This window comes from Solea solea, chromosome 4, assembly GCF_958295425.1.
Source record: "Solea solea chromosome 4, fSolSol10.1, whole genome shotgun sequence".
Classification (NCBI taxonomy): domain Eukaryota; kingdom Metazoa; phylum Chordata; class Actinopteri; order Pleuronectiformes; family Soleidae; genus Solea; species Solea solea.
In genome coordinates this window covers 16,466,337-16,489,789 of record NC_081137.1, presented here as the reverse complement: position 1 = coordinate 16,489,789, position 23,453 = coordinate 16,466,337, and the positions used below count along the sequence as shown (strand labels likewise).

General features: G+C 45.3%; 1 protein-coding gene across 2 annotated transcripts in view; it reads right to left on the bottom strand.

Moving 5' to 3' along the window:
- Positions 1-1,736: 1,736 nt before the first annotated feature.
- Positions 1,737-23,453, bottom strand: part of nrip1b (nuclear receptor interacting protein 1b) — a 39,021-nt gene continuing 17,304 nt past the window's right edge. For both annotated transcript variants that reach the window (XM_058627868.1, XM_058627867.1), the window contains one exon: positions 1,737-7,789. In XM_058627868.1, the coding sequence (XP_058483851.1) occupies positions 3,740-7,336 (3,597 nt within the window). In that variant the 5' untranslated portion in view covers positions 7,337-7,789 and the 3' untranslated portion in view covers positions 1,737-3,739. The remainder of the gene's footprint in view (positions 7,790-23,453) is intronic.

Below are 23,453 nucleotides of genomic sequence, written 5' to 3'. Positions count from 1 at the left end.
TTACGTGCTCACCAGTGACACTTGGTCCGAGGCTTGAAACTGCAACGCTAATTCCACTATTTTTAGACCCACTCGTAGGGGGACGGGACCTAAACAGTGTCCGCCATCTTTGCTAACAGTTACGCTAACAGGAACAGGAGAGGTCACTTTATTATTCACTCTCACTCAAGAGCCACAGTTCAAATTCTGTAAGTCACTGTTCTTTGGTCATCACATTGTATGAAACTAGACAAATGTGACGACAAATGTGGGACCTCGTTCCCAGAACGTAAACAGTGTCCGCCATCTTTGCTAACAGTTACGCTAACACGACCAAGTGTCACTGGTGGGCACGTAACAAACAAAAACAATAAAGATATTTCTCAACTCAGGGGAAACTGAGGTTGGGAAGCACATTTTTTCAAAAATACTACCCCTATTCTAGTAATACAAAGCTTAATTAGTGCTAAATGAGGGAAATGTCTTAAACCTGAACACAGGCATTAGGGCTGCCACTGTTGGTGGCTAAACAGGTGCATGTCCCTTTAAGAGCACCAGAAGAGTATTTTACCTTCAAATCTCAATGTAATGCAAAGAAATGTCTTCATCGTGCGTGTCACAAGGCTCGGCTGAAGACCCTGACATAGTTTTTTTGAAGACAGTGTCAGAAATGGCTAAAATTGAGGACTTTAGTGTTTTTGCAGGAACAGGAGAGGTCACTTTATGTGAAGCCGGACAGTTCTCCTCTCACTCAAGAGTCACAGTTCAAATTCTTTGGTCATCACATTGAAAATGAAACTAGACAAATGTGACGACACCCTGGTAGAAAATCACGCATGAAGAGTGAAATTTGTGAACTAGAGAGCAAGTTGAAGAGCATTTTTGTGAAAAGGTTGAACCTCTCCCCACTGTGTGAACCTTCCACACCAATGTAAAATTCTGCAATAAACTGAAAATGTCATGGATTCTTAACTGTGGAAAAATATGTGAGGGTCATGAAAGAGTTGAATGGATGGATGAAAGTTCCACTTTTTTGTGAACATTTTTGACATTTGAATGACGTTATTATGTTGTATGTAGTCTGTGGAAAAAGTAGGCAGTAGAAAACGTATGTATAGAGTTTGTTTGTCTTTAAAGGAATTTAATATTTCAGAAAGTATGAAATATTTTAAAAAAAAGTGTCTACGTTTAAGTGTGTGGAAGCTATTTTCAATTAATTTTAATAGGCAAAAAACATTGAATATTTCTGAAAATCTTGAAATATTCTAATTAAATAAAATTAAAGTGACAATGTCCTAATTGAGCTGAACATTCTGAAGTTTGTACGGTGAAGTATGTGGAAGTAGTTCATGGGAAAATACAGCAGGAATAAAGAGTAGAACAAAATGGCAGCCGCAGAACAACATGTGTAGTGGAATTGTTTGCAGCGATCCCGGTGAACTAGAAAAAGAGGAAGACATCCATACTAGGTCATGCATTTTAGTACTTTATTTTTGAGATATCAGTGCAAATGAACACCAAAAATGAAAACATAAAAAAAAAAAAAAGAAATGTTTCAGGTCTTCATGAAACATCTTTTTTTTTTTAATATATTCGCTGCTACAAATGTATTTCTTAGATGCACAATGCAGATCTATGATTGTACGTCAATCCCCACCCCTCCCTCCGCCCAGCCCGCCCCCCAACTCGAGCTCCTTCACGGAGCTTTGTTAACCAGTAACAGAAAAAAAGAAAAGAAAAAAAAAAAATCACAAAAATATTCAATGCACATTTATTTTTCACACATTTCTATCAACTTGCTCGACAGCCTGTGGTTATTTAGAGACTGATCATATTCTAAATGAACCGCTCTCTGTGATAAAAAAAAAAAAACAGAAAAAAAAGAAAGAAAGACCTATTTTAAGACTTGACATTTCCCCCCATCACCAGTAGGGATACACAGGTAGTTCCCATGCGTCTGCATGCAACAGGCAGCAGTGAGGAGTCAGACATTATTACACAACACAGCGCAGGATAGATTATCATTTACCACATAGAGACACATGCAAAGAACAAACCAACCAAAAAAAAGATGGGCATAACATCCTCTGCCTTTGTATGTACACTTGTACGCATATAATTCATATTTACATATCAGGGCAATAAAAACTAGGGTCATATCTTTTCTTAAACATTACAAAATAGTCATCTTTCATACTGAAAGTACTATTTACACAAATATATTTAACCGTTGTGAAAATGTATTATAATAATCGAAGAGACACACTTCATAGGTATATGTATTAAAAAGATCACAAGACTAAAATGGATAAAGCAGTGTGTGTGTGTGTGGAAAACAACAACAAAAAAAATACAGTACAATCAGAAAATAAGGAGCTAGATACCAGATGTCCCTCAAGACACCAACATGTCTCGGTGATTGTTTCGGGGCGGGTACACATATCCAGCCGCTATGTAAAAACAGAAGATGTACCTGTGGTCTTCTCTTCATTATCATGCAATTCTTTTGACATTTTATGAGTTTAAGAGACAGAGAGAGAGAGAGAGAGGGCCACGGAAATAAAAGATGTCCATAAACCACAACAGTTAAGAAATGATGAAAAAAAAAAGAGAAGAAAAAACTAAAATCACCAACTGTCAAATTCTCAACAGATAACAACACTGACATTTCTTAATTACATGCCATAAAATTATTCTGAAAAAACGGACAGAACTCGGCTTCAAAAGTGCAAACTCTGGGTGAAATAGAAAGAAAAAGCCAATGTGCTTCACACTCAAAAGTTTTTGTGTGCATGAAAAAAAACAAAAACAAAAAAAACAAACGGTGGTGTGGGTTTAGGATGGTGAGATAAGTTTCTCAGACACTGCAACCTTTTAACTGTTGCTCCAGAAACCTGTTTACACGCAGTTGCTCAACTGTAAGCTCCACACATGCTCTGTTGACCCATCTGCTCATAACTGCACAAACATCATTACCCTGAATTTGCACTGTTGAATATCGGCCTTAGAAGTTCAATTCATTGCAATTAAAAGCAAAAAAAAAAAAAAAAAACACGGTGAGCTGTGACCATTCAAACCTCCGCTGATGTATTATCACTTCATTGGTTATCTCACCACACCATGAATCTTTAGAGGGAGCAAGACAAAGCATTTGTCATGGTCGGATCATCACTGAAGCTTTACCAGTGCGGATATTTTCAACGTCCTCCCCTGAATGAATGTGTCGTGTACATTCTTGTAATAGACTGCTCTAGAGTGACACTGAAATCTTATGTAAAATTAATGAGACTTTGTCTTTCCAAAAAAATTTTCTGATGGAGAAAATAAATACTAAATGTCCACTGAAGTGAGCGCAAACATTTTTGGAGTCATTCATTATAAACGAAATGTTCTCTCTAAATGTTTAAGGGCCGGCTACAAAGAAGACGTAGATAGTGATATGTGTGCATTTCAGTATAAAACCAGGGCAAACTGCAGGACTTTGTATGGGACAAAATGAAAAATGTAGTGCATGATAATCACCGACGGTAAAGGTTAAAACTTGAGACAGATGTGTAGTTTATGTCGTGTCAATTAAACATTTTGCTAAGACAGACCTGTTTTTTGAGTTTTGCATTCTTTGTTATATGTCTCATAAAACCAATTTGGCAAGTTTATTTAAAAACCAAAAAAAAAAAAGAAGAAGAAGAAGAAAAGAAAAAAAGAGTCAACTTGTTTTCCACTTGTTATTTTTCTGTAGTTGATACAAGTTCTCAAATGATTAGCTCAGCTCTTGGCTCTCGTGGCTGTGCTTGTCATTGTGGGTGGGTAATTGTGGGGTGGAGCTGAGACTGTGTTCATAGGCATGCATGTCACTGATTGGCTCCTCTTTTACCCTGACCACAGACTGTGTCCCTTCTGTCTGCTCTCGCATCTCTTTCCTCAGCTGAATACTGCCCTTCTGCAACATGTAATACAGGATGGGGTTGGAACGTGACAGCCGAGGAGAGTCCAAGTTCGAGTCACAACCCTCCTCCTCCTCTTCCTCCTTACTACCCCATCGCACAGGGCTCTCGGGCTCCTGCTTGACGAGAGTCGGAGGGTCTCGTTTTTGAGCGACAGGCCATGGAGCTGGGTGGCGGCTCCAGGGCGTGCAGATAGGGCTGTCACCTGCAGGGGGCGTGGGCAGTGGTCTTAGATTACTCTGAAGCCCTGAGTTGAGGGAGCCATGGGGGTTCCATCCAGGTACGTGGACAAAGCTGTGATTATGGGCAGGCTGACTGAGAATTCTGCCATTGGCCTTGCCATTGGCCTGTAGGCTGGAAGGGCTGGGGGCCCCCCGGGGATGCTGGGACAGCTCCTTCAGGCAGTTGTCAGAGAGAAGCAGCTGTTTGAGCACATTGAAGCCCCGGCTCTCTCTGGCAAGGGTTTCACTTGGAGGGCTCCTGGCTGGAGCCTCCTCTTCCTTCAGACTCCTCTGCTGGCCAGGGTCAGCAGAGGAAGCAAAAATGTTTGTATCAACACTGTCTACTGCTCCTGGACAGCTGGTATTAGTCAAACTATCAGTCCGATCAGAGCAGAGGCGTCTCTTCTTAGGACTGGGGCTTGGATACTCCTTCTGTTCCTCTTTAACCTGTCTGGGCTGAGACTCAGTCTGCATAGCAACATTGGTATAGTAGGTAGCAGTCTTTTGTTTAAGCAGCTGGCTCAGGAGGCCATATTTTGCAATGACCTCTGCTGGCCGGGGTTCTGTTTTAAAGTCCTGCTGAAAATCAGAGAGGGGACTATTCTTCTCATAGCCACTAGGTCTCTTTCTGCCACTTAAGTCCTCAGACATGGCAGAGGATGGTCCCACCCCCTCTGTGATCTCTGTTTTGACCTTTACATCCAAAGGGGGTCCGTTGGAGGTGTCACAGATGAAGGAGGCACCAGCGCTCTTCTCATAGCATCCCCCTGTCACCTCCACACTCCTCCTTCCACTGGGCCTATCTTTGCGGTTGCTCGTTGCACTAGCTGAGCCTGTTCCAAGAAGGAGTTGCAGCACAGTGCGCCTCTCCAGAAGATTCTCAATCTGAGAAGGAGGAGAGGCTTCCTTTTGACTGAAAGGCGTGCCACTGCCTGAGGGTCTGTCAGAGAGTGGAGTGGTGGAGGTCCTGTGGATTGGAGTATTGAGCCTTTCCAATAGAGCAAGGGGCCTGCTGGCATCAGGTTCCTGGCCCAGTACTTTGCTGGAGGGAATGGGTGGGGAGGAAGAAGCTGTGCCACACTGAGCCAAATTCTGCAACAGTTTACTGGCACTGAAGGCAGGCTCAGAGGCCTTCTCAGCAGGGAAGGTTTTAGATTTACACAGGTCCAATGGACTGGACTGGACATGAGGGGAGGGATAGGAGTATGGGGATAGTGCACCACTAGGGTCGCGGTTAACTGAGTAGAGAGGCTGGGCTGGGGCTACAGGTCTATCTGTTGGGCTTTTTGTCCTGGTCTCCTCCCAAGACACTTGTCCCTTTGATTGGCTTCGAGACATGGTGGCCATAGTTATATCGACTGGTGAATCGTGGTTACTCACTCCTTTGTTAGTCATCTCATTATTTCTGCGCTCAAGAAGCAGCTGCATAAGTGTGACCTTAGGGTGGGATTTTGGGTCTGGGCTCATTTCAGACTCCTTGTTTCTGGTCAAAGTTGATCCTGATGCCTCTGGCTTCCACTTGTTTAGTAACGTTTCTGTTAGTTTGTCTAGGGAGGAGGTAGAGATAGAGGAAGATGAGAAGGTAGCATTGGAAACAGAAGAGATAACGGTAGGAGATGGTGAGAAAGTTGAGGTGGAGGGATGAGTTGAAGCTTGAGGAGAGAATGAAACTGGGGTGGAGGAAAACACTGTTGTGGAAGATGAGAGGGTAGAAGTGGAAGAGGAGGAGGAGAAGGAGGGAATATTAGATTTGGGCCCTGTGTCTTGTGTGTTGGCCCGGTTTCTCATGGACAGGTCGATCGGGGAGCAACTAGAGTAGGAACTCTCTGCATCACTACTGTCCTTGGTCAGGCTCCTCTCCTGCGTAGAGCACTCACTGTCTGATGTGACTGAAGAGGATCTGCTTGGTGGCAAAAGGCCACAGCTATCTTCCAGGTGCCCATTTTTTGTCAGCTGCTTCTGGTTGTTATGGTTGTTTAGTAACAGGAGGAGCAAGCTGCTGCACGTCTGGGGGGGACGGGTTGGACGCGAGTCAAACCCTCGCTTCTCCCTAGGTGGTTGGCTGTGTGTGATGTTTGGAGCATTTGGGGGAGTGGCCGGGGAGCTTTGGCTATGGCCACGTAGCAAAGAGGGGCTCTGTGGACTTGACAAGGGTGTTCGAGAGAGTGTTGTTGTTATTGTGTTTGTTGCCGTCATTCCATTTTGAGTAGTTAAGGAGCTAATGGTGTCTACAGCTCCAGGCAGAGTCCCTCCCACACTTGATGGTCTTTTGTCCTGGCCATGCTGCTGGTTTGCCATGGCAGCTAATCTTTCACTGGCAGACCTTCCTGAGAGTTGAGCTTTGAGCGCATGCTCTCTGGAGTACTGCTGAAGATGGGCTTCACTAGAAAGCAGCAAAGCCAGTTGACTGCAGGCTACACTGGGCTTGGGTGACGGTGCGGGACTGGAACGGATTTTTACCATGTTGGCCACCGCCTTCAGACGCTCCGCACAAGACACTGAATCAGTAGCCGTCGATGCAGGAGGCGTGGCACTGTGTGCTGACCGAGGTGATTCTGGGGGTCTCTCCTGATTGTGTCCCCGTCGACTGTAAGGTGTGTTGCTGTGATTCTGAAGTTTGCCCTTTCTCACTAGGCCCTTCAAGCGACTTGAGGCTGTCCCATACACAGGGGGTGGGTCTTTGTCTGCAGGTGGTGCCTTGGGTGGAGAGGAACACTCGCTGGGGGGCTTATTAGGGTGCTGAGACATTGCCACACTCTGAAGACGTGAGCTGAATGACTGAAGCAGTGAAGCCAACAGGGTGCTTTCACCTGCATGAGGAGACCCCTCTAGTGCTCCATTTTGCAGGCCACCCCCTTGGCCATTCAGTTCCATTGGGGATGAACTCGTTCGCTGGTTTCCTGTATCATTCCAAGCCCCAGAGCGCAGTAGACGGGCCTTTTTCAGGTGCTGTGTAGAGCCTAGTGTGGGACCATTGGTTCCAGTCTTGGGAGCTGTCGGGCCATGGTTGGGCAGCTGGTAGGGCCTGCCCACTTTGTCACCTTGCTCCTGATTACTGTGGGAAGCCTCTGACCTCCCACTTGCCGTGGCCCCAGGCCCGGCCACCACTGGATGCATTAGTAAACCTTCCAGATAAGTTAGAACAGCTGAATCCTTGTGTGTCTCAGGGCCAGGCTCCTCCCCATGAGTCATGTTCAATACTAAGATCCTCTGATGTGGTTCAGCACAGCTACTGGGAAACAAATGTCCACTAGGTCATCTGGTAGACAGTGGTATGCACTTCCTAAATGACAAAAAGAAGGCAAGGAATTGCACAGTATGCACACTGCTGAAAGAATCACTGGCCAGAAGGTGATCCCTCTTCGTAGTGACCACAGTTAGCACTGTGCAAAAACAGTAGTCATATTTGGAGGCAAAATGGGGCAGGGGGGCCTCCCAGGCATTGTTGTATGCCTTTTAAAAACTGTAGAATCCCAGAAGACCCAGCTCCAGGCTTATGTGAGTAGCAAGTGAGGAGTCAGCGGGATTTCACCACAAAGATGTTGACACATTCCGTGGCTGTGGATGTTTGGGATATCTCTCCTTAGGCCTGGATGTGGTTCTGTCAATGGCGCCTTTCAGCTTTGCGGCTCTCACATGGGGGACCTATGGGAGAGAGTGAGAGAACAGAAGAGAGGGAAGAGATGGGCAGAGAAAAAAAGAGAAAAAGAGGAAGAAACTGTGTGAGAAGCAGGGATTTGTAAAGCACTATATCACATTCATTTCACCACCTTGTCTGCCATCTCTGTTACTTAGCAACATTTCAGACTGACTGCACACAGCTCCTTCTCCTCTCTGCACTCTCTTTTCACAGCCACTGAACAGACGATAAATGTAGATTAGGCCTGATTGGCTCCAAATTGAAAATTCAAGACCACTACCTTAAAAACATTCAGGTCCTGAGCTGTAAGCCCCTCACAGAAATGTCTTTAAAAAGTGAAGGGCCTTGTGAGAGCTGTGGATGATCATTTCTTATGCAGCTTGTCATTTCAGTGGATTATCCCCCCCATCACCACCTTCTGCTCCTTATGCACTTAAGCAGCATCTCATACAAATCAAACCCTCAGTCTACATGGAGCAGAAGCCACTCGCCCACATACACACAAAACATTTAAGCATTTAAAATTAAACACAAGCATGTGAATGTGCACAGTGTTCATGACTGATATAACGTAAGCCACATTAGTCCAGCAACTGCATTACATTTATTAACACTTTGCCACGTGTGAATTCTTTTCTACGATTAGCTCTTTGGAGGCTAAATAGTTTTTGGTTTTTTTTAAATCAGAAGATGAGAGCACAACATGAACTGTATTTACACATATTGAACAAAGGCAGTGGAGAAAATCAAAGCAGAAATGTAGCCATCAGACAAGCTGCACATGACTGTCAAGCAAGTGTGCATGTTTAAATGTGAGTGTATTGAGGAGTAACGGTGGCTTAAGGATCAGGTGCACCTGTCACACCACACCACTGTCAGGAGGCCAGAGCCAGTGACACTGGGGTGAGCATTGTGCCAATTGCCATGACAGTGTCAGCACGGCTGCCCTGGGAGACCTCTGCTCTGAACCCTGTCAGCATGGTTTCCGTGGATACAGGACACCTCCGACAGTCCCGGCCACATCCCATAAAGGTTAATTAATACGGAGTTTCAACCTCGCCTCAGCTGCTGTCCATGTCCTTTCCCAATGCCGTCCTCACCTTTGGTGTCCGCTGAGTGGACCGACATCGCAGGTCACATAACAGGATGGCAGCCCTTGATTATGACGAAAGGCCATTGCAACCCACGCAGCCGCCAGACTAAATACCTCACAGAGAACAGTAGCAAGGGCCAAAAACAACAAGGCAGCAGGCTTCCAGTCAGGCTGAAATCCATCCCTATGGCCAAGGTCCACAGGTTGTCATGACAGAAAGGGCAACAAAGCACCGATTCTAATGCCACCTTGAAAATGAACTGGGATTTTGACGCTGGATTTAGGTTGTTTTGTGCATCTGGGTAGCTGTTAGGAACATCGAGGCTATAAGTATAAAGGTTATTTAGTTTACCTAGAAATGTATTGGTTGGGATAACTTAAGAGCTCGTACGGCATCAGTTACAGTTCAAGGCCATCTTTAGGCTGCTGACCTAAATCTGACAGCAATAAAAGCCACCCTGGTCACACTGGACCATCTGACGTCTGCTGTCATGCTAATCTTAGATGCTCAGGATTAGGGCTATTTTCCCACCAGGGAGCTTAATTATAACAGAATTCCCTGTAACGCCACGTCTAATAAACACAGTAAACATGTAGTTCGGCACAGTCACAAATATGCAGTGATACGGTGTTAGTGAGAGGGAAAATAATGTAAAAAGGAATAAACACACTGACACGCTTTCAACATGGGAAATTCTCTTAATCTCCCAGCTCTGGCAGTAAACCTTTGGAATTACAGTTGACCTTGTCTCTGTTTTGCCCAGAGAAACTTCAGCACAGAGCAGACATGGCTGCACGGGGACATTATGACACTGCATTATATTAGTTTACAACAGAGTGACTCCGCTCGCTATGTCACGCAAAGCATGAATTACTCTTTAAACAAAGAGCTCGGGGCTCTTGAGGGACACGCAATGACAGGAGTAGTGTTAAAAAGTCCTGCAGTGGCGAGAGCAAGAAAGAAAAAAAAAAGTGTTCTTCTCAATGACAGAGCTCTGTGAACAAATAAATGACCTTAATATAGGGAAAGCTGTCCTCTACAGCGAGCACCTAAAGCTCACGGCTCTCCGTCTTTCCCCTCCCAGAGTGTGTGATGTGTGCATTACTATTACATTATCTCCCCAAGAGTATACATTGGAAATGACCTTACACATCTGTTAACATGTCATCTCGTTGGTGGTGGCACCCAAAAAGTCTGACCTACAACCCTCCCCCCCTCCACGCACCTCCCCACTGTGGGACATTACGGCACCAATGAGCTGCTCGACTGTTTCTGTGGTGATTATCCATTATCCTTGACAATGTCAGCCAATGACGGAACAGGCACCATTCTAAAGTGATTTTTAGCCCTACAGTCAGCCATGTACATGAGAGTGAGAGTGGAGGGCAGGCGACGGGGAGGGGGGGAGGTGAAAGCTTCATCTTCCTCAGGCCGGTCAAGTCATCCATTTCACGCTTCCCTTTTACGGAGAAGACACAGAGAACAGGAAAGGTCACTGCCAGTCACTCTTTTGAAGACACACAGAATTACCAAACGGCCGACATAAAAATACGGAAGTGCCGGTGATCATATCCAAAAAATATGACCCTCATTTCCTACAGTGACCTCCAGATTAAACCGCCTCCCATCACCTAGTCATGAACGCGCTTGCCGGTACTTTCTTTTTCAATCTTAAAAAAAAAAAAAGTGAGTCCCTAAATGACCTTCATTGTCAGGAATGGTAATCCATTTAGGTGATTTAAAATGTATGAGACCAAACAAAAGAATTAAAAAAAAAAAGGGAAGAGCCAAAGGAGCGGCAGTTAAAGTCAAGGTCATTTATACCGCTAAGGCTTTTCCACTTGATGCAACAGCTGGTGTCCATGCAAAGCTCTGGGCGTTAATAAAAAGTGACAATGCTGCCCAAGCGGTGTGTATTACTAATGTCTGACACCAGCCTGGCAGATGTGTTCTCCCTGCATTTAAGGGGAGTCAAGGTTAAAGGAATTTAAAAGGAGAGGCAATGCCTAAACACTATTATATCATGTAATCTGCAGCCCGGCCCTGCTGCACATACTCAACGGGGTAGCTCACTTACACATGCGGCGTGACCGCTATTTGTAAACTCAATATGCCCTGACGTGATTAAATAAGACAAAACATAAGCTACCTGACCAAATGCAGTTGTTCCAGGCCGTCCACAAGTGGATGAGTGCGCCAGAGGAAAGTTGAATTAAAAGCTCCTAGTTCACCTTGAGAGAGATAAACAAGAAAATAACACGCCACTAAACAGCAGGGAAGCTGCAGCAAGATTTTTTTTTCTTTCTTTTTGCAGATAAGTCAATCAGGACAAAATAACACTGAAAGGCAATACACAGGCGCAAGCATGCCCACACAATGAGAACTAGGGCACTCTGACCCACTTCTTAGGATGCGCTGACCAAACAAGCCATGCAAAGCACACACGCCCCCATGTGTGCACAAACACCCATGGATGTTCCCCCACATAAAGGAAATGTGATACATGAATGCTGGACCTCTTGTGTTAAAGTAGCACAAGCCCTCCGTTGAGGAAACAGCCATCCTGCGAGGGACAGTCCGTGTGTGTGCAATGACTTGACTTGACTTGAATGTGAACATTTCAGTCTCGGAAAAACAAAAATGAGAGTAGAGTGCTTAAGTTCGTGGCCTGCATGTGGCCTTGGACAGGGGGGGGCGGGTCTGAACCTTATCTGTACTCATCAGTACAGTCGCAAAAAAAAGGAGCGCGAGGAAGAATCTGTGCACACTGATGACTCATCTAAGTGGTCCAGAGCCCAGCTGACTGGTGGAGGACACGGCACAAACTCGCCAGTGCAGCAATGATATCACTGCACTGTATCACACTCTTTCCCCGTTGCTGATGCGCAGGCTTGCATGTGCTCGCTAAAAGTGTTTGTGTCCATAGTAAATATTTGTGTGCCATTTGGAAGACCCGCCCAAGGGCCATTTCCTGAGTGGCTGAGAATTAGTGCATCAATTAAACACACACACACACACATTCTTTCTTAATGAGCCGTGGCTGTCATCAATCTATACCTGATTCATTTCTACTGGGCTCCGAGGTAATCTTCTGCTTACATCGTCTGTCCAAAAAAACGGCGCTCATTTCCCTCCTGCAAACAACAGCGCGTTTTCCATTTAAAAGTAAACACTGGGGCTGCAAATAGGAACTATTTGAGCTGATTGCCCTATGGTCAGCATGCCAAAAGGCAGAGCCGGGCTCTTGAAACAAGACTGCAGTGATGATGTCGGAGGGAAATGGGCCACTTTGCAATTGAGATCAAATGTCCCACTGTCAGGCTGCCCTGAAAGCTGGATAAAACCAGCCAGAAACCTTGGCCTTTAATGAATCATTCCCATAATATCCTTGGCATCGGCCTTAAGAAGCCCATTGCCGTGAGTCAGCAAGATGTCTGTCTTTATTGGGTTAAAAGAGTACCTTGTCTTTTCGTTCCTTTTTACTGTGAGTAATTTGGGATGGTTTGCAGTAATAATGTGTGCGACAGAGATTTTAGTGTGTGTGTGTGTGGGGGGGGTTGGGACATACTTGTGCTACCATTTTGCCGTCTGTAATGGTCCCGATGACCTACTTTATGGTTTTTAAATCATTCTAATGTTTGCCCTCAGTGAGGCAGGAGAATGATATTACGAGGTACAATTGGTTGTGAAGGGACGACGTGCCATTAGGAGCATCAAAAAACAACAAGTGAGACTTATTCGGTCACACAATAGAAGAAATCCATTGGACACACATTTAACTCAGTCGCGCATAAAATAAATGACGTGCAAACTTTTAGGGGTGAAAACTCTCCCAGCTGTGCCAATCCAGTTAGCAGGTCGGTGCCAAGTACATGCCGATTAACTGGGGATTTCAGTAAGATTAGTGCTTCACAAAAACAGCATCGCACCGTCTACAACACTTCTGGCAGTCCCCAAATCGGAAAATTAGCATCCAGGTTAATGATCACCACCAACTTTTGAATGAAGGTTTTCAGAGCTGTCGGTGCGGGGACGCCTGGCAAACGACTCCATTTTGCAAGACGGGGCAATAATCTATCGGCTGCCTTGTGATCCAGCGACACTTAAATAAATGAAGGGGTGCAACAAGCTGCAGGAGCAAAGCGACAAATGAATCCGTGTGAACTGCAACTCTTGGGAGGATTAGGTACACAGCCTATTAAAAGCAACATTGCTAGAAAAGAACAAAATGAGTAACCGCTGCTGACAATACTTGCACACAATGTAAGGGTTTTAGATAACACTGATGAAACAAGAAACAATATGCTCGTCGCCCCCCATCACCCCAAAGGACCTTGAACCACCTTGCAGTGTGTTGTTACACAACCTGGACACGACCGAAGAATACGGCAGACAAAAGGGGGGCGCTTTGAGTTAACGTTACACAGCGATGATGATGTTGTTAATACCCCTGGTTCACTGCGAGAAACAAGTGGTGTAAATGATGGTGCTTTCAAATGGGATCGCGGGAAAGTTTCAAACGACTTTTCCGCCCGTCGTCAAGTTTCCCGTTCTAAAAGCAGAGGATGCGGCGTTTCAAAAAAAAAAAAAAAACTCGCCAGGTCATAAACACAAAAATCCCCCTGTCTGAACGCAGCTTTAGCTGCTGATAACTATCCTATTTTGTCCACTGGGGCAATAAAGACAATGTAAGGTATATGAAATATGAGATTGTCATTGGGTACAGTTTAAGTGGTTGTGCTGATATGGACAAAAAGCCCCTCCGCATGATCCCTATCTGAGACACTTATGACACGTTTACCATGGAGTAACATGACAACACTTCCTTATCAATGCCTTTGTTTTTGAGTGCGGTCACGAGGATAGAAATGGCAACAAAGGTGAAGGAGGATAGCGACAATTAAGCCAGCATACGGCTTTAGACTTTAGATATGAGCCAAGACTTTTACTGTATGTTAGGGTATAATTCAATTAGTGTTGGGGTTACAATGCATTGTTACAACGTTGTTGGTTGTGTCATCACACATATTTTTCACACTGTGGACCTGAACAACGTTGTTTTTCATGGAGTGAGTCATCTCACTTGACTCACTGTTAAAGAGTGACAAATGTGAAGATAGATACGCGTGTGTGTGTGTGTGTTTGTGTTTGTGTGTGTGATGCTGAGTCCACACATTTGTGACAGTTCAGTTTATTTGTATCGTCCATTTGAGAGAAAAATGTCTTCTGTCCTCTGCTGGATTATATAATATGTGATGCACTTCTAGGCTGTATATTTTGAAGTCAAGGTAGTCGCCCCAATTCAAATGCTGCATTTTTATTTATCACGCGTGTATCCAACATTATTAGTTATTATTTATATAATATATAATTAAAATGTATATAAATAGTATATTAGCGATAGTTCTGTGCTCTCGGCTAACGTTACCCGCACTGGTACGGGGACGGTGCAATGACACACGGTGATTACACAACACTTCTACAAGTTTCCACTAATCCATCTACTAAATTATTACTACATCTGTGCAATAAATGTCCTGTGATAAGATTACAGCACGTCTGCAAAAATGGATATTCTGCAAGGCGATCATATAAACGTCACAATATCTAATGCAAGGTAAGTGCAGAGTGTGTGTGTGTGTGGGTGTGTGTGTGTGTGGGTGGGGGGGGGAGCTACACTCTCATACCGTTCATGTTAGGGGTGAACGAGTTTAGGAAAAATATCTAATTTGCCATTTCTTTTCTGGCAGATGCTGCAACTATGATTTTTAAAAGTCAAACTTGAGTTTAACAGTGTAAGTTGAAAACACAATGGAGCATAGACACATCATAGACGTCATCAGGAACATGCCCGGTCTTGCGACCCCTACGGGGCTCCGCGTCTCTTAAGGTCACAGTACCCGTGTTTAGAATCAAGTGCAGAGATCTCCACCTCCTCCTTTGAAGCCGGTGGATTAGATAACACTGTGCCTAATTAACTTACAGTGGACATATTCTGCCAGTGAATGAAGGGTTCATGATTTGGGCCAGGCCCCGGCGACAAGCGCTGAATTTAAAATTTAAAATGCTTGTGGTGGTAAATTTCACAGTCAAAAAAAAGAAAAAAGGGATTGTTCTGGCCCTGGGAAGGTGAAGCCGTTTGCTTGAGTCGTCGGCGACAAAAGCGGAGGCTCCGATAAACTGAGGCTTTGTATTCAAGTCAATAATTGCTCTGACCTGACCAGACGTAATCATGTCCACGACGGACGCTCCAGACACATTACGACATCTGATAGGGTTGTACCTGTTGTCCACACTATCTTAAGTTTGGAAACGACAGGACTGGATATATAGAAACGCTTCTGACTGGCTCTGATCAGGGCTCAGGCTTATGTGTGTTCACTACTGATGTGCTATAAGGTTTGGGTTAATCAGCCAAGTATTAAACACTGCCCGATGTGTTCTTAAATACAGAGCTGAAACAATTCATCGATTATTAGTCCATTACTAAATTAATCAACAACTATTTTGATAATCCATTAATTGGTTTGAAGCCTTTTTCATGATTAAAACAAGATTTTCCACTTCTTAAATGTGAGTATTTTCTTCATTTCTTTGCTCAAGATAACAAAGAAATCATTGAAAGTGAATAATTTTGGTTTGTGGACAAAACAAGACGTTTTTTAAAGTTTTCTGATTTTTTATGGACCGAACGATTAATCGAGAAAATAATGGACAGATTAATCGACTATGGAAATACGCCTTAGTTGCAGCTCAACTTAAATACTTGATAAATGCTGCTTGGTCACTAAATCTTCATATGTTCATCGAAAACATGGAATCGTCATGTAATTCAGCTGGAGTAGCACGGATGCAGATTAGCTCTGATAAGAAAAGCCTAACAGTGGATGTACATTAAGCAGCTGAAATGAAAAAAACAGCAGGGATCTGGAGCCTGAAGACCAAAAACGGTCAATTTTCTGGTTTTCAATAAGCCAGCCTGAGCGTTTCTCTAGTATGCTCTACAGTCGGCGTCTGCAGAAGTTACCGAGAGTATTTAGTGACTAATTATAGTATTTAGCGGAGGCTGTGCACAGAGGGGACGCAGCCGTGCTCTGCTATTGTCCCCTCACCACACGGATATTTACATAATTTTAGGCCATGTTGAATCCCTCAGGGCTAAAAAATAAAAAAGTCCACGTTTCCCCTTAGCGACACCTGACTGGACGTGAAGGAGTTGGCTTGTATTTCCGTGCATAGAGTCTATTATAATATTGACAAAGATTTGGAGAATAAATAAATTAATAATAAGCTTTACAATTGATCAGGTTGCTGTTCGAGAAACACGCTAATTGCATTTCTAGATGTAGATGAGCACAGGGCCAGAGCGCGCAGGAAACGAGCCTGTGTTCCCTCAGTCAGCCACTGACTATTAAATCACACGGAGAGAGATAGACAAGGCCAGCACCCAACTGCAACTGGCCTATTACTTCACTGTCAATGAAGGAGATCGAGAGGACAGAGGGAGAGGGAGGAAGAAAAAAAAAGAAAAAAAAGAGCCAGTGGTAGAAGCAGTGAAAAAGAGCTCAACAGAGTAAGAGAGGAAAAAAAAAAAGAAAAAAGTGAAAACCAGCACTAAGCCAAACACTAACACGTCTCTTCTGCTGTGGTTGGGAGGTGAACGCAGACACACATCATGCCTCCGTACCTTGTCATCCTTCGCTGTGGAGGCTGATACAGGTAAAGTGCAGTAATCAATTTGCTCTACTGACAGGAGTGCTCCTTTAGAATACTAATCAGGCTTCCGCCCTCCCCTCTTTCCCTCGTCCTCGCCATACCTCCTCCTCCTCCTCCCCCTCTCCGTCTTCTTTTCTCCTTCGTCGTTCACCTTTCTCATGACTTGACACCCCCTCCACCCCCCACCACCACCTCCCAGTGCCCCAGACCTGACCAAATGCTAAAGGAGGGCGGCCTGTCTTCTGCACAGATAACTGCTGCCACTAATCAAGCCTACGTGCACCGGGGCGTGGGATTAAAAGAGCTTGCACAGCTTGACTCAGGCACTGAATGGTCTTAGCGCACACACACACACACACACACACTATGTCGCACGCACGCACGGGGAAAGCAGCACACATGAGGTCAGAAAAAAAAAAAAAAAAAAAAAAAACCCTATAGGGGAGCCAGCAGCGTCTCGTCCTAGAAATGCACACATATATATACACGAGCCTCCGTACGAGCAAACAACACAACAAGGTCAACTTAAAAGCCGATACGTTAGGTGAACATTCTCGGGCTATAAAAGAACACACACACACACACACACACACACACAAGAAGATTAGATCTAAATTTACTCTGCCAGTCAAAACAGGACTCGGTGGAGAGCCACCCATCTCTATCCCTCAGAACACATGTCACGCAGGGAACCGCAGTGTTTTTGTGCATCTAAAAAAACGAGGGACTGTGAATTGACAGGCTCTTAATTCCTGTTCGTTTTTCATTTGGTGAGACGGTTTACCAGTGTGTGTGTGTGTGGTGGGGGGGGGGGGGGGGGGGTGCGCGGGGGGCATGCTCTCTCTCTCTGCCCACATCATATCAAACACATTCTGGAGTTGCCTGGAGGCTGTAACAAAGTGTCCTCAATGTTACACCATACACATGCAGTCAGTCTGTGTGTGTGTGTGTGTGCATATGACACATAGGAGGAGAGAAAGAGACAACACCACCCTATGCATCAGTAGGATGTTTCATTATGTACATAACGAGTGCCATTAATCGCTCTTAACAAGAGGACACAACCTCACCTTGGCAGTCTCACACGCACAGCGGGAAGGTGGAGTGGGGTGGTGGTGGCGGTGGGAGGGGGCGTGGAAATATCTATAGTGCGCACGGAAATTAAAATTCACCACAGTCAAGGAATGTGCCGCCTCCGTTTGACCGACCACGTCGTGGCCCGGGGGGGTGGTGTGTGTGTGTGTGTGTGTGAGTGTGTGTGGAGGGAAGCCAGCAGTCATATAGAAGAGCGGCTCATCTGACAGACACATAAAAAAAAAACACAGCTAAAAAAGGTATAAAAAAGAAAGGAGAAGAAGAAAAGGAGGAGGAGGAAGTGAGGGAAGTAAATATATAAATAAATGTGTGTGTGTGTGTGTGTGGCGGGGGGGAAATGCCGCAGTGGCGGTTGCCAGCGGGGGCTTGTGCCCTTGACATACTGACACGGGTGAAGGAGGGGAGGGGAGCACTGTCATGTGACACTCTTGTCATTTGCCTGATCACTTGCCCGCGTCCACCTGCCTGTCTGCACCGCCACCTGGCTAACCCCCCCCCCCACCCACCCACCCACACACACACACACCCCCACCCAGTGTAATACCCCGTCCACCTTCGTGCGACCTCATCCTCTGCTGACCCGAGCGAGGAGACGCCACCCCCCCCCCCCCCCCCCCCCCCCCCCCCTCCCCCAAAATCACCGATGCCCACTGCCGCCGCCCACGCCCGCTCCGCCCCTCTGCAGTCCTAGCACCCTGTCCGCCCCACCCCTAGCACTCTGTCTCTCTCCCTCTCTTCCCTCTCCCTCCCTCCCTCCCCCCCGCGGCTGTGCAGCAAGGTCAGGCGGGTCACCGTGTCCTCATCTGTAATCCGCTGCCATTCGTCAGCAGCCCCGGCCCAGGCTGGAGGAGAGAGAGGAGAGGAGAGGAGAGGAGAGGAGAGGAGAGGAGAGGAGAGGCAGCGCTCCGACGAGGGGAGAATGCCCAATTAGGCAGCTGTCACACACACACACATACACACACACACACGCACACACGTATATACACAGAGCTCGGCAGAGCAGGAGAGAGCAAGAGGAGAAGGGAGGGAGGCTGCAGAATCAGTCTACTGTCCACAGACAGAGGGGTGGGGGGGATCAGGGGTTTACATGAATCCTTTCAGCTGAGTGTCTGTATTGTTTTGGTGTGTGCGCGCACTTGTATTTGTTGCCTCTTGAGGACCATCTCTGGATTAAACACTGACCTTGTCGGGACCAGTCGTCCTCATGGGGACTTAAAACCTGGTCCCAATGAGGCAGAACCTCATTATCTGAGGAAGCGGTTAAGTTTAGGGTTATGATTTTTGAATTGTGGCATATTAGGCATTAACTGGTTGTGGTTCAGGTGGGTGAGAATGCTTCAGGCTGCCCAAATGAATGGAAGTCAATGCAGAGTCCTGAGAAGAATAGCTGCACATACTTGTGTGTGTGTGTGGTTGGGGGTCAACTACAGTTTAGACATGTATGACTACTATCTGAAGCATGTCAGCAGGAGGGGGGGGCAGCAGCAGCAGCAGCAGCAGCAGCAGGGTGTATAGACTTTTGAGGACACGGTAGTTAAATGAAATTTTATGACAGGGCAACTGTTCTTATCTCACAATGAAAGGAGTGCTGAGTATTCAGTTGCGTACCCCCTCTAATCTGGAAGCACAAGACTGATGAGATGATCAGGGAGAAAAGAGCGGGGGGCGCTACTGGAGACAGAAAAAAACTCCACGTGCCGCCCAAAGAATTCAAACGCTAGGTCAGAATGTACCCAGGCTGAGTGGACCGAGGACCGGAGGGTTAGCACCAACGCTGGAATTCTCTACTGTCCCAGACGAGCAGCAGATATCAAATGGGTGACAAATATCCCATAATTGGATCATTCATCACCAGCGAACACATCTGTTTGGAGTAATGGGAAAACTAATCAGCAAAAATGATACAGGGACGACTCCAGCTCAGGCACCCAGAAGATTTATGCTAGAGCGATCCGCGGCTCAAGCCTGTACCTATTGATTGTTTAGTCTAAATGCTTTTTCCTTTAATCAAAAGCAAGAGTCAAAATGGTGCCATGCCAGCCGGGTGATGGAACAGGTGTGATCGAACATCCTGGTAAGCGGGGGGAGGGGAGGGGAGGGAAGCTGAGGTACAGTGTGTGTTTTTAAATACTGAGTGGAGACGCTCTCTCTCTCTCTTCCTCGGTTCCACCTTAAATGTCAAAGTTCACGGAGGTTCACCGGAGCTTCAAATCCAGCTTTGGTCACAAGGAGGACTGCGGCGCGTCCCAGGAGTGAGGGACACTTATCCTTCTAAATCCCGTCTGAGGAGAAAGTACAGTTTCCTATGGACTAATGCTGTCTACTCTGTCTACGTGTGAGTTTACACACACACACACACAGGCATGACTCCAGGGTCCATGACGCATTAAGATCTAAAAAGAGCATCAAACCCACTGTCCATGTGTTCCACACATGCACCTCAGTTGCCCACGACAACAACAACACGGACCAAGATGAGACGAATTGGCAACGCCTCATTTTGAGTGCCGGTGCACTCCAAGCACACACACACATTCATACAAAGTACGACTCAAGACACGCGTGCTCACGCTAACTCGCGCATGAGATAAAGGAGGGAAAAAAAAAGAACACGTTCTGATCTGCGTACGTTTTGGTTTGTTCTGTCGCTGTGGATTTTCTTTTTTGATGTGTGTGTGTGTGTGTGTGTGTGGGTGAAACTGAAAACTGAAAACGTTTGGTTCCATTCATTCATCTTCCTGCCTGTGCAGCTCCCTCCCCCTCTCCCTCCTCCCTCTCTCTCACACACACCTCCATGTGACAATCAGCCCACTTGCACTTCTTTGAGGAACCAAACAAATGAACAAATGTCTCATTCTTTATCGTCTAATTCCTGATTCACCTTCACACTTTCACTGTAAATAACCTGAAACGTTTTAAAAGGAGGATAAATGATGGATTAGTGTCATTAAAATGTAGCAGAAGTCACCAAATTTGGATTTCACGGGCAAAATATTTCACTCCTCGAAAAGGGTAACATTAAATATTCTTCACTGAAAGTAGTAGTATTGACTTTCAGGAGGAAAAGAGTGCAAGTGTTAACAATTGAAAAACCTCAATTAAAATGTAATAATTACATCACAGTCGCCAATTCCTGCGGTCGGCCTTCATTTCTGCCCGGAGAGTCACAGAACTTTATTTATTTCTTTTATTTCTATTTCTTATTTAGACTTTTTTTATTTCTATGATAAACTGTTTATCCATACATCATAATATGATTAAAAATTGCTTACCCTAAACTGAAAAGGAACTGCGGCATCGACAGTACGGTGTCACCTTGACAAACAGATAATTAGAGACGGTTCTTATCAGCAGAAATGCTGGAAAAACAGTCGATTGTTACGGTTAACGGGTAATTATGAAATTATGGATCAATAATGCCAAAAGTAGTCGCCTCAGAGTCTTTGATGTGACACAATTGATTAGTGCGACCTCATTTTTCTTTAACGTTTTATTTAATTTCTATTGTAATTTAAGTCAGTTCAACCATTGTCTTATTTGCCTTGTGCGACATCCTGTTGTTTTCAATGTGCTACATGCCAGAATATGACCTGACAACTGTTGTGATGATACATGACGTGAATTTATTTCATGAATTCATGATAAAGCCTTTTTTTTTTATTCACATGTGTTTTTAGCTAGAAACAAGAACTCGAGCATTTAAATCAACGCTCCTCTGCAAAAAGATGAAAGACTGACGTCTATTCCTTGCAACAATGCAACAAACGGGAAGTTGTGATTCACCCTTAGACGAGGGAAACTCACATTAAGTTCATTAAACTCACAGCGAAATTCCCACAGACGTGCGCACTCCTCGTCCCCGTGGGAATATTCCTGAAATATCTGTCAGGCTGGATCAGAGTGCGACTCCACCCTGCGCGGAGATTGTTATTATTATGACTCAGTGTTTTGTCAGCCAGGTCTTTTCTCTCCGTTCTTCCAGGACTGTCTGTGAAAGTACCTAAAGTGCTCCCAAAGTCTAAAGATTGTAATCTATGATGTCATAGTGATGCATAGCCCGATCGCGGCTCCATTAGCAGCTTGGACGGCAAGACTGCCTTTACATTTACATCTACAAGGGAATTAAGATGATAGTCGGGCTCCGAGTTCCGTTCCAGAGAAGCAAAATCATCCTCCTTAACAATCACTTTGCAATTATTCTCATAGATGAGTGGGTTATTTCTAAGCTTTGGTTATAAACTATTATGATACATTCAAACTTTTTTAAAACTCCCAGTCCTAGGGCGGTTGGGGTCAGCGAGAGCGAGCGATCCAGGTCAGGTCACCTTTGATCGGTCCCACCACCGCCCCGCTACCCTCCATGCACACCCTGTCACCCTGTGTGTATCCGTGTAGGACAAGACAATGTTCTCAGTGTGCAGCCAACCACGGTGCAACGAGCGCTGAAAGCCGATACCTGATTGACCGGCGAACACATGACGACAATGTAAACAAAAAAGTGGACGAGCAAGTGCGTCGCGCTCTGTTATCTACACTCCCGACAGCTGAATGACACCAGGCGAAGGGGTCAGGTTTGTGATAATGACATTTCATAAACACAGCAGGTGATTTGGCGCATCTCTCCACAGACTACACATGCAGCTTTTGGGTTTGTATTGCCGCTCTACCGCCGTTAAAACCAGAACCCAGAAGAGAACCAAAATCTAATTAAAACTCTAGGACAAGTTCGTACAAATACCATTGGTGCAAAATTGCTATTAAAAAAAAGCCCTTCCTGTTGGGTTTGGATCATGGTCATGATTTTTTCTTCACCCCAACCTTCTACACATGTGTACCGATGTTCGTGCATGTACGATAAACCTGCTGCTCAGACCAAATTTGGACAGTGGGCGGCGCACTTCCTCTAGCCCCTCACCCCCAAAAAATATGTTCCTTGTCATCTGGAAATCTACCTGTTCATGAGCCTGTTCATGTTAACTGGTGAATATCAGGAACACAACACAACGAGCACAAACTCCGCTACACTAGGTGGCGACGGGCACTTTCCCGTTGACCTATTAGGTCACAAACCAAACAGACAACTTATTTAGCCGCGTCTCTCTGACATCCATTAACTTCAAAATAAGTCATTATTTAAGCAGAGGGAGCATGAATACACTCTCTCTTCACGAGTCAGACAAAAGCACTGGCCTGGATTTGCCATGTTTTTTCTCACATTGCCTTCTTCTTCTTATTCTTCTGTGTACTGGCGTCTTCTTCTTGTGTTTCTGGGTCAAAGCCCGTGAGCGTGAAGTGTGGCTGTACACGGATGAACGTGTACATGCAGTGGGGATTTCAACCCGCCAATTGAATATCTCAGTGTGTGTGTGTGTGTGTGTGTGTGTGTTACTGAGAAATTTGATTTATTGCAATTTAAGCCGGACAACTAAGACTTCTTAAGACTCTCGTCTCTGCTTGTGAGACACAGAAACTCCATTAGAGTAGACAAAGCCAGTGTGTGTGTGTGTGTGTGTGCGTGTGTGAAATAACACAGGTGTTAAAATGTTGACGCCAGGAATCTGTGGGTGTGTAGAGGAAAACAGATTTAAGGGCTTGACATTATTATAACTCTTGGTAAATGCGTTAATATCAGTTACAGTCTCTGTTGCCGCGGGGACCCGCTGGAGGTTCACCTGCACAGCATCAGGTGCTCTTTGCAGGAAAAGTCCAAACTCACGAGTCATTTGCTTTTGGTTCGCTGTCCCTTTAAATAACTCTAAAACCC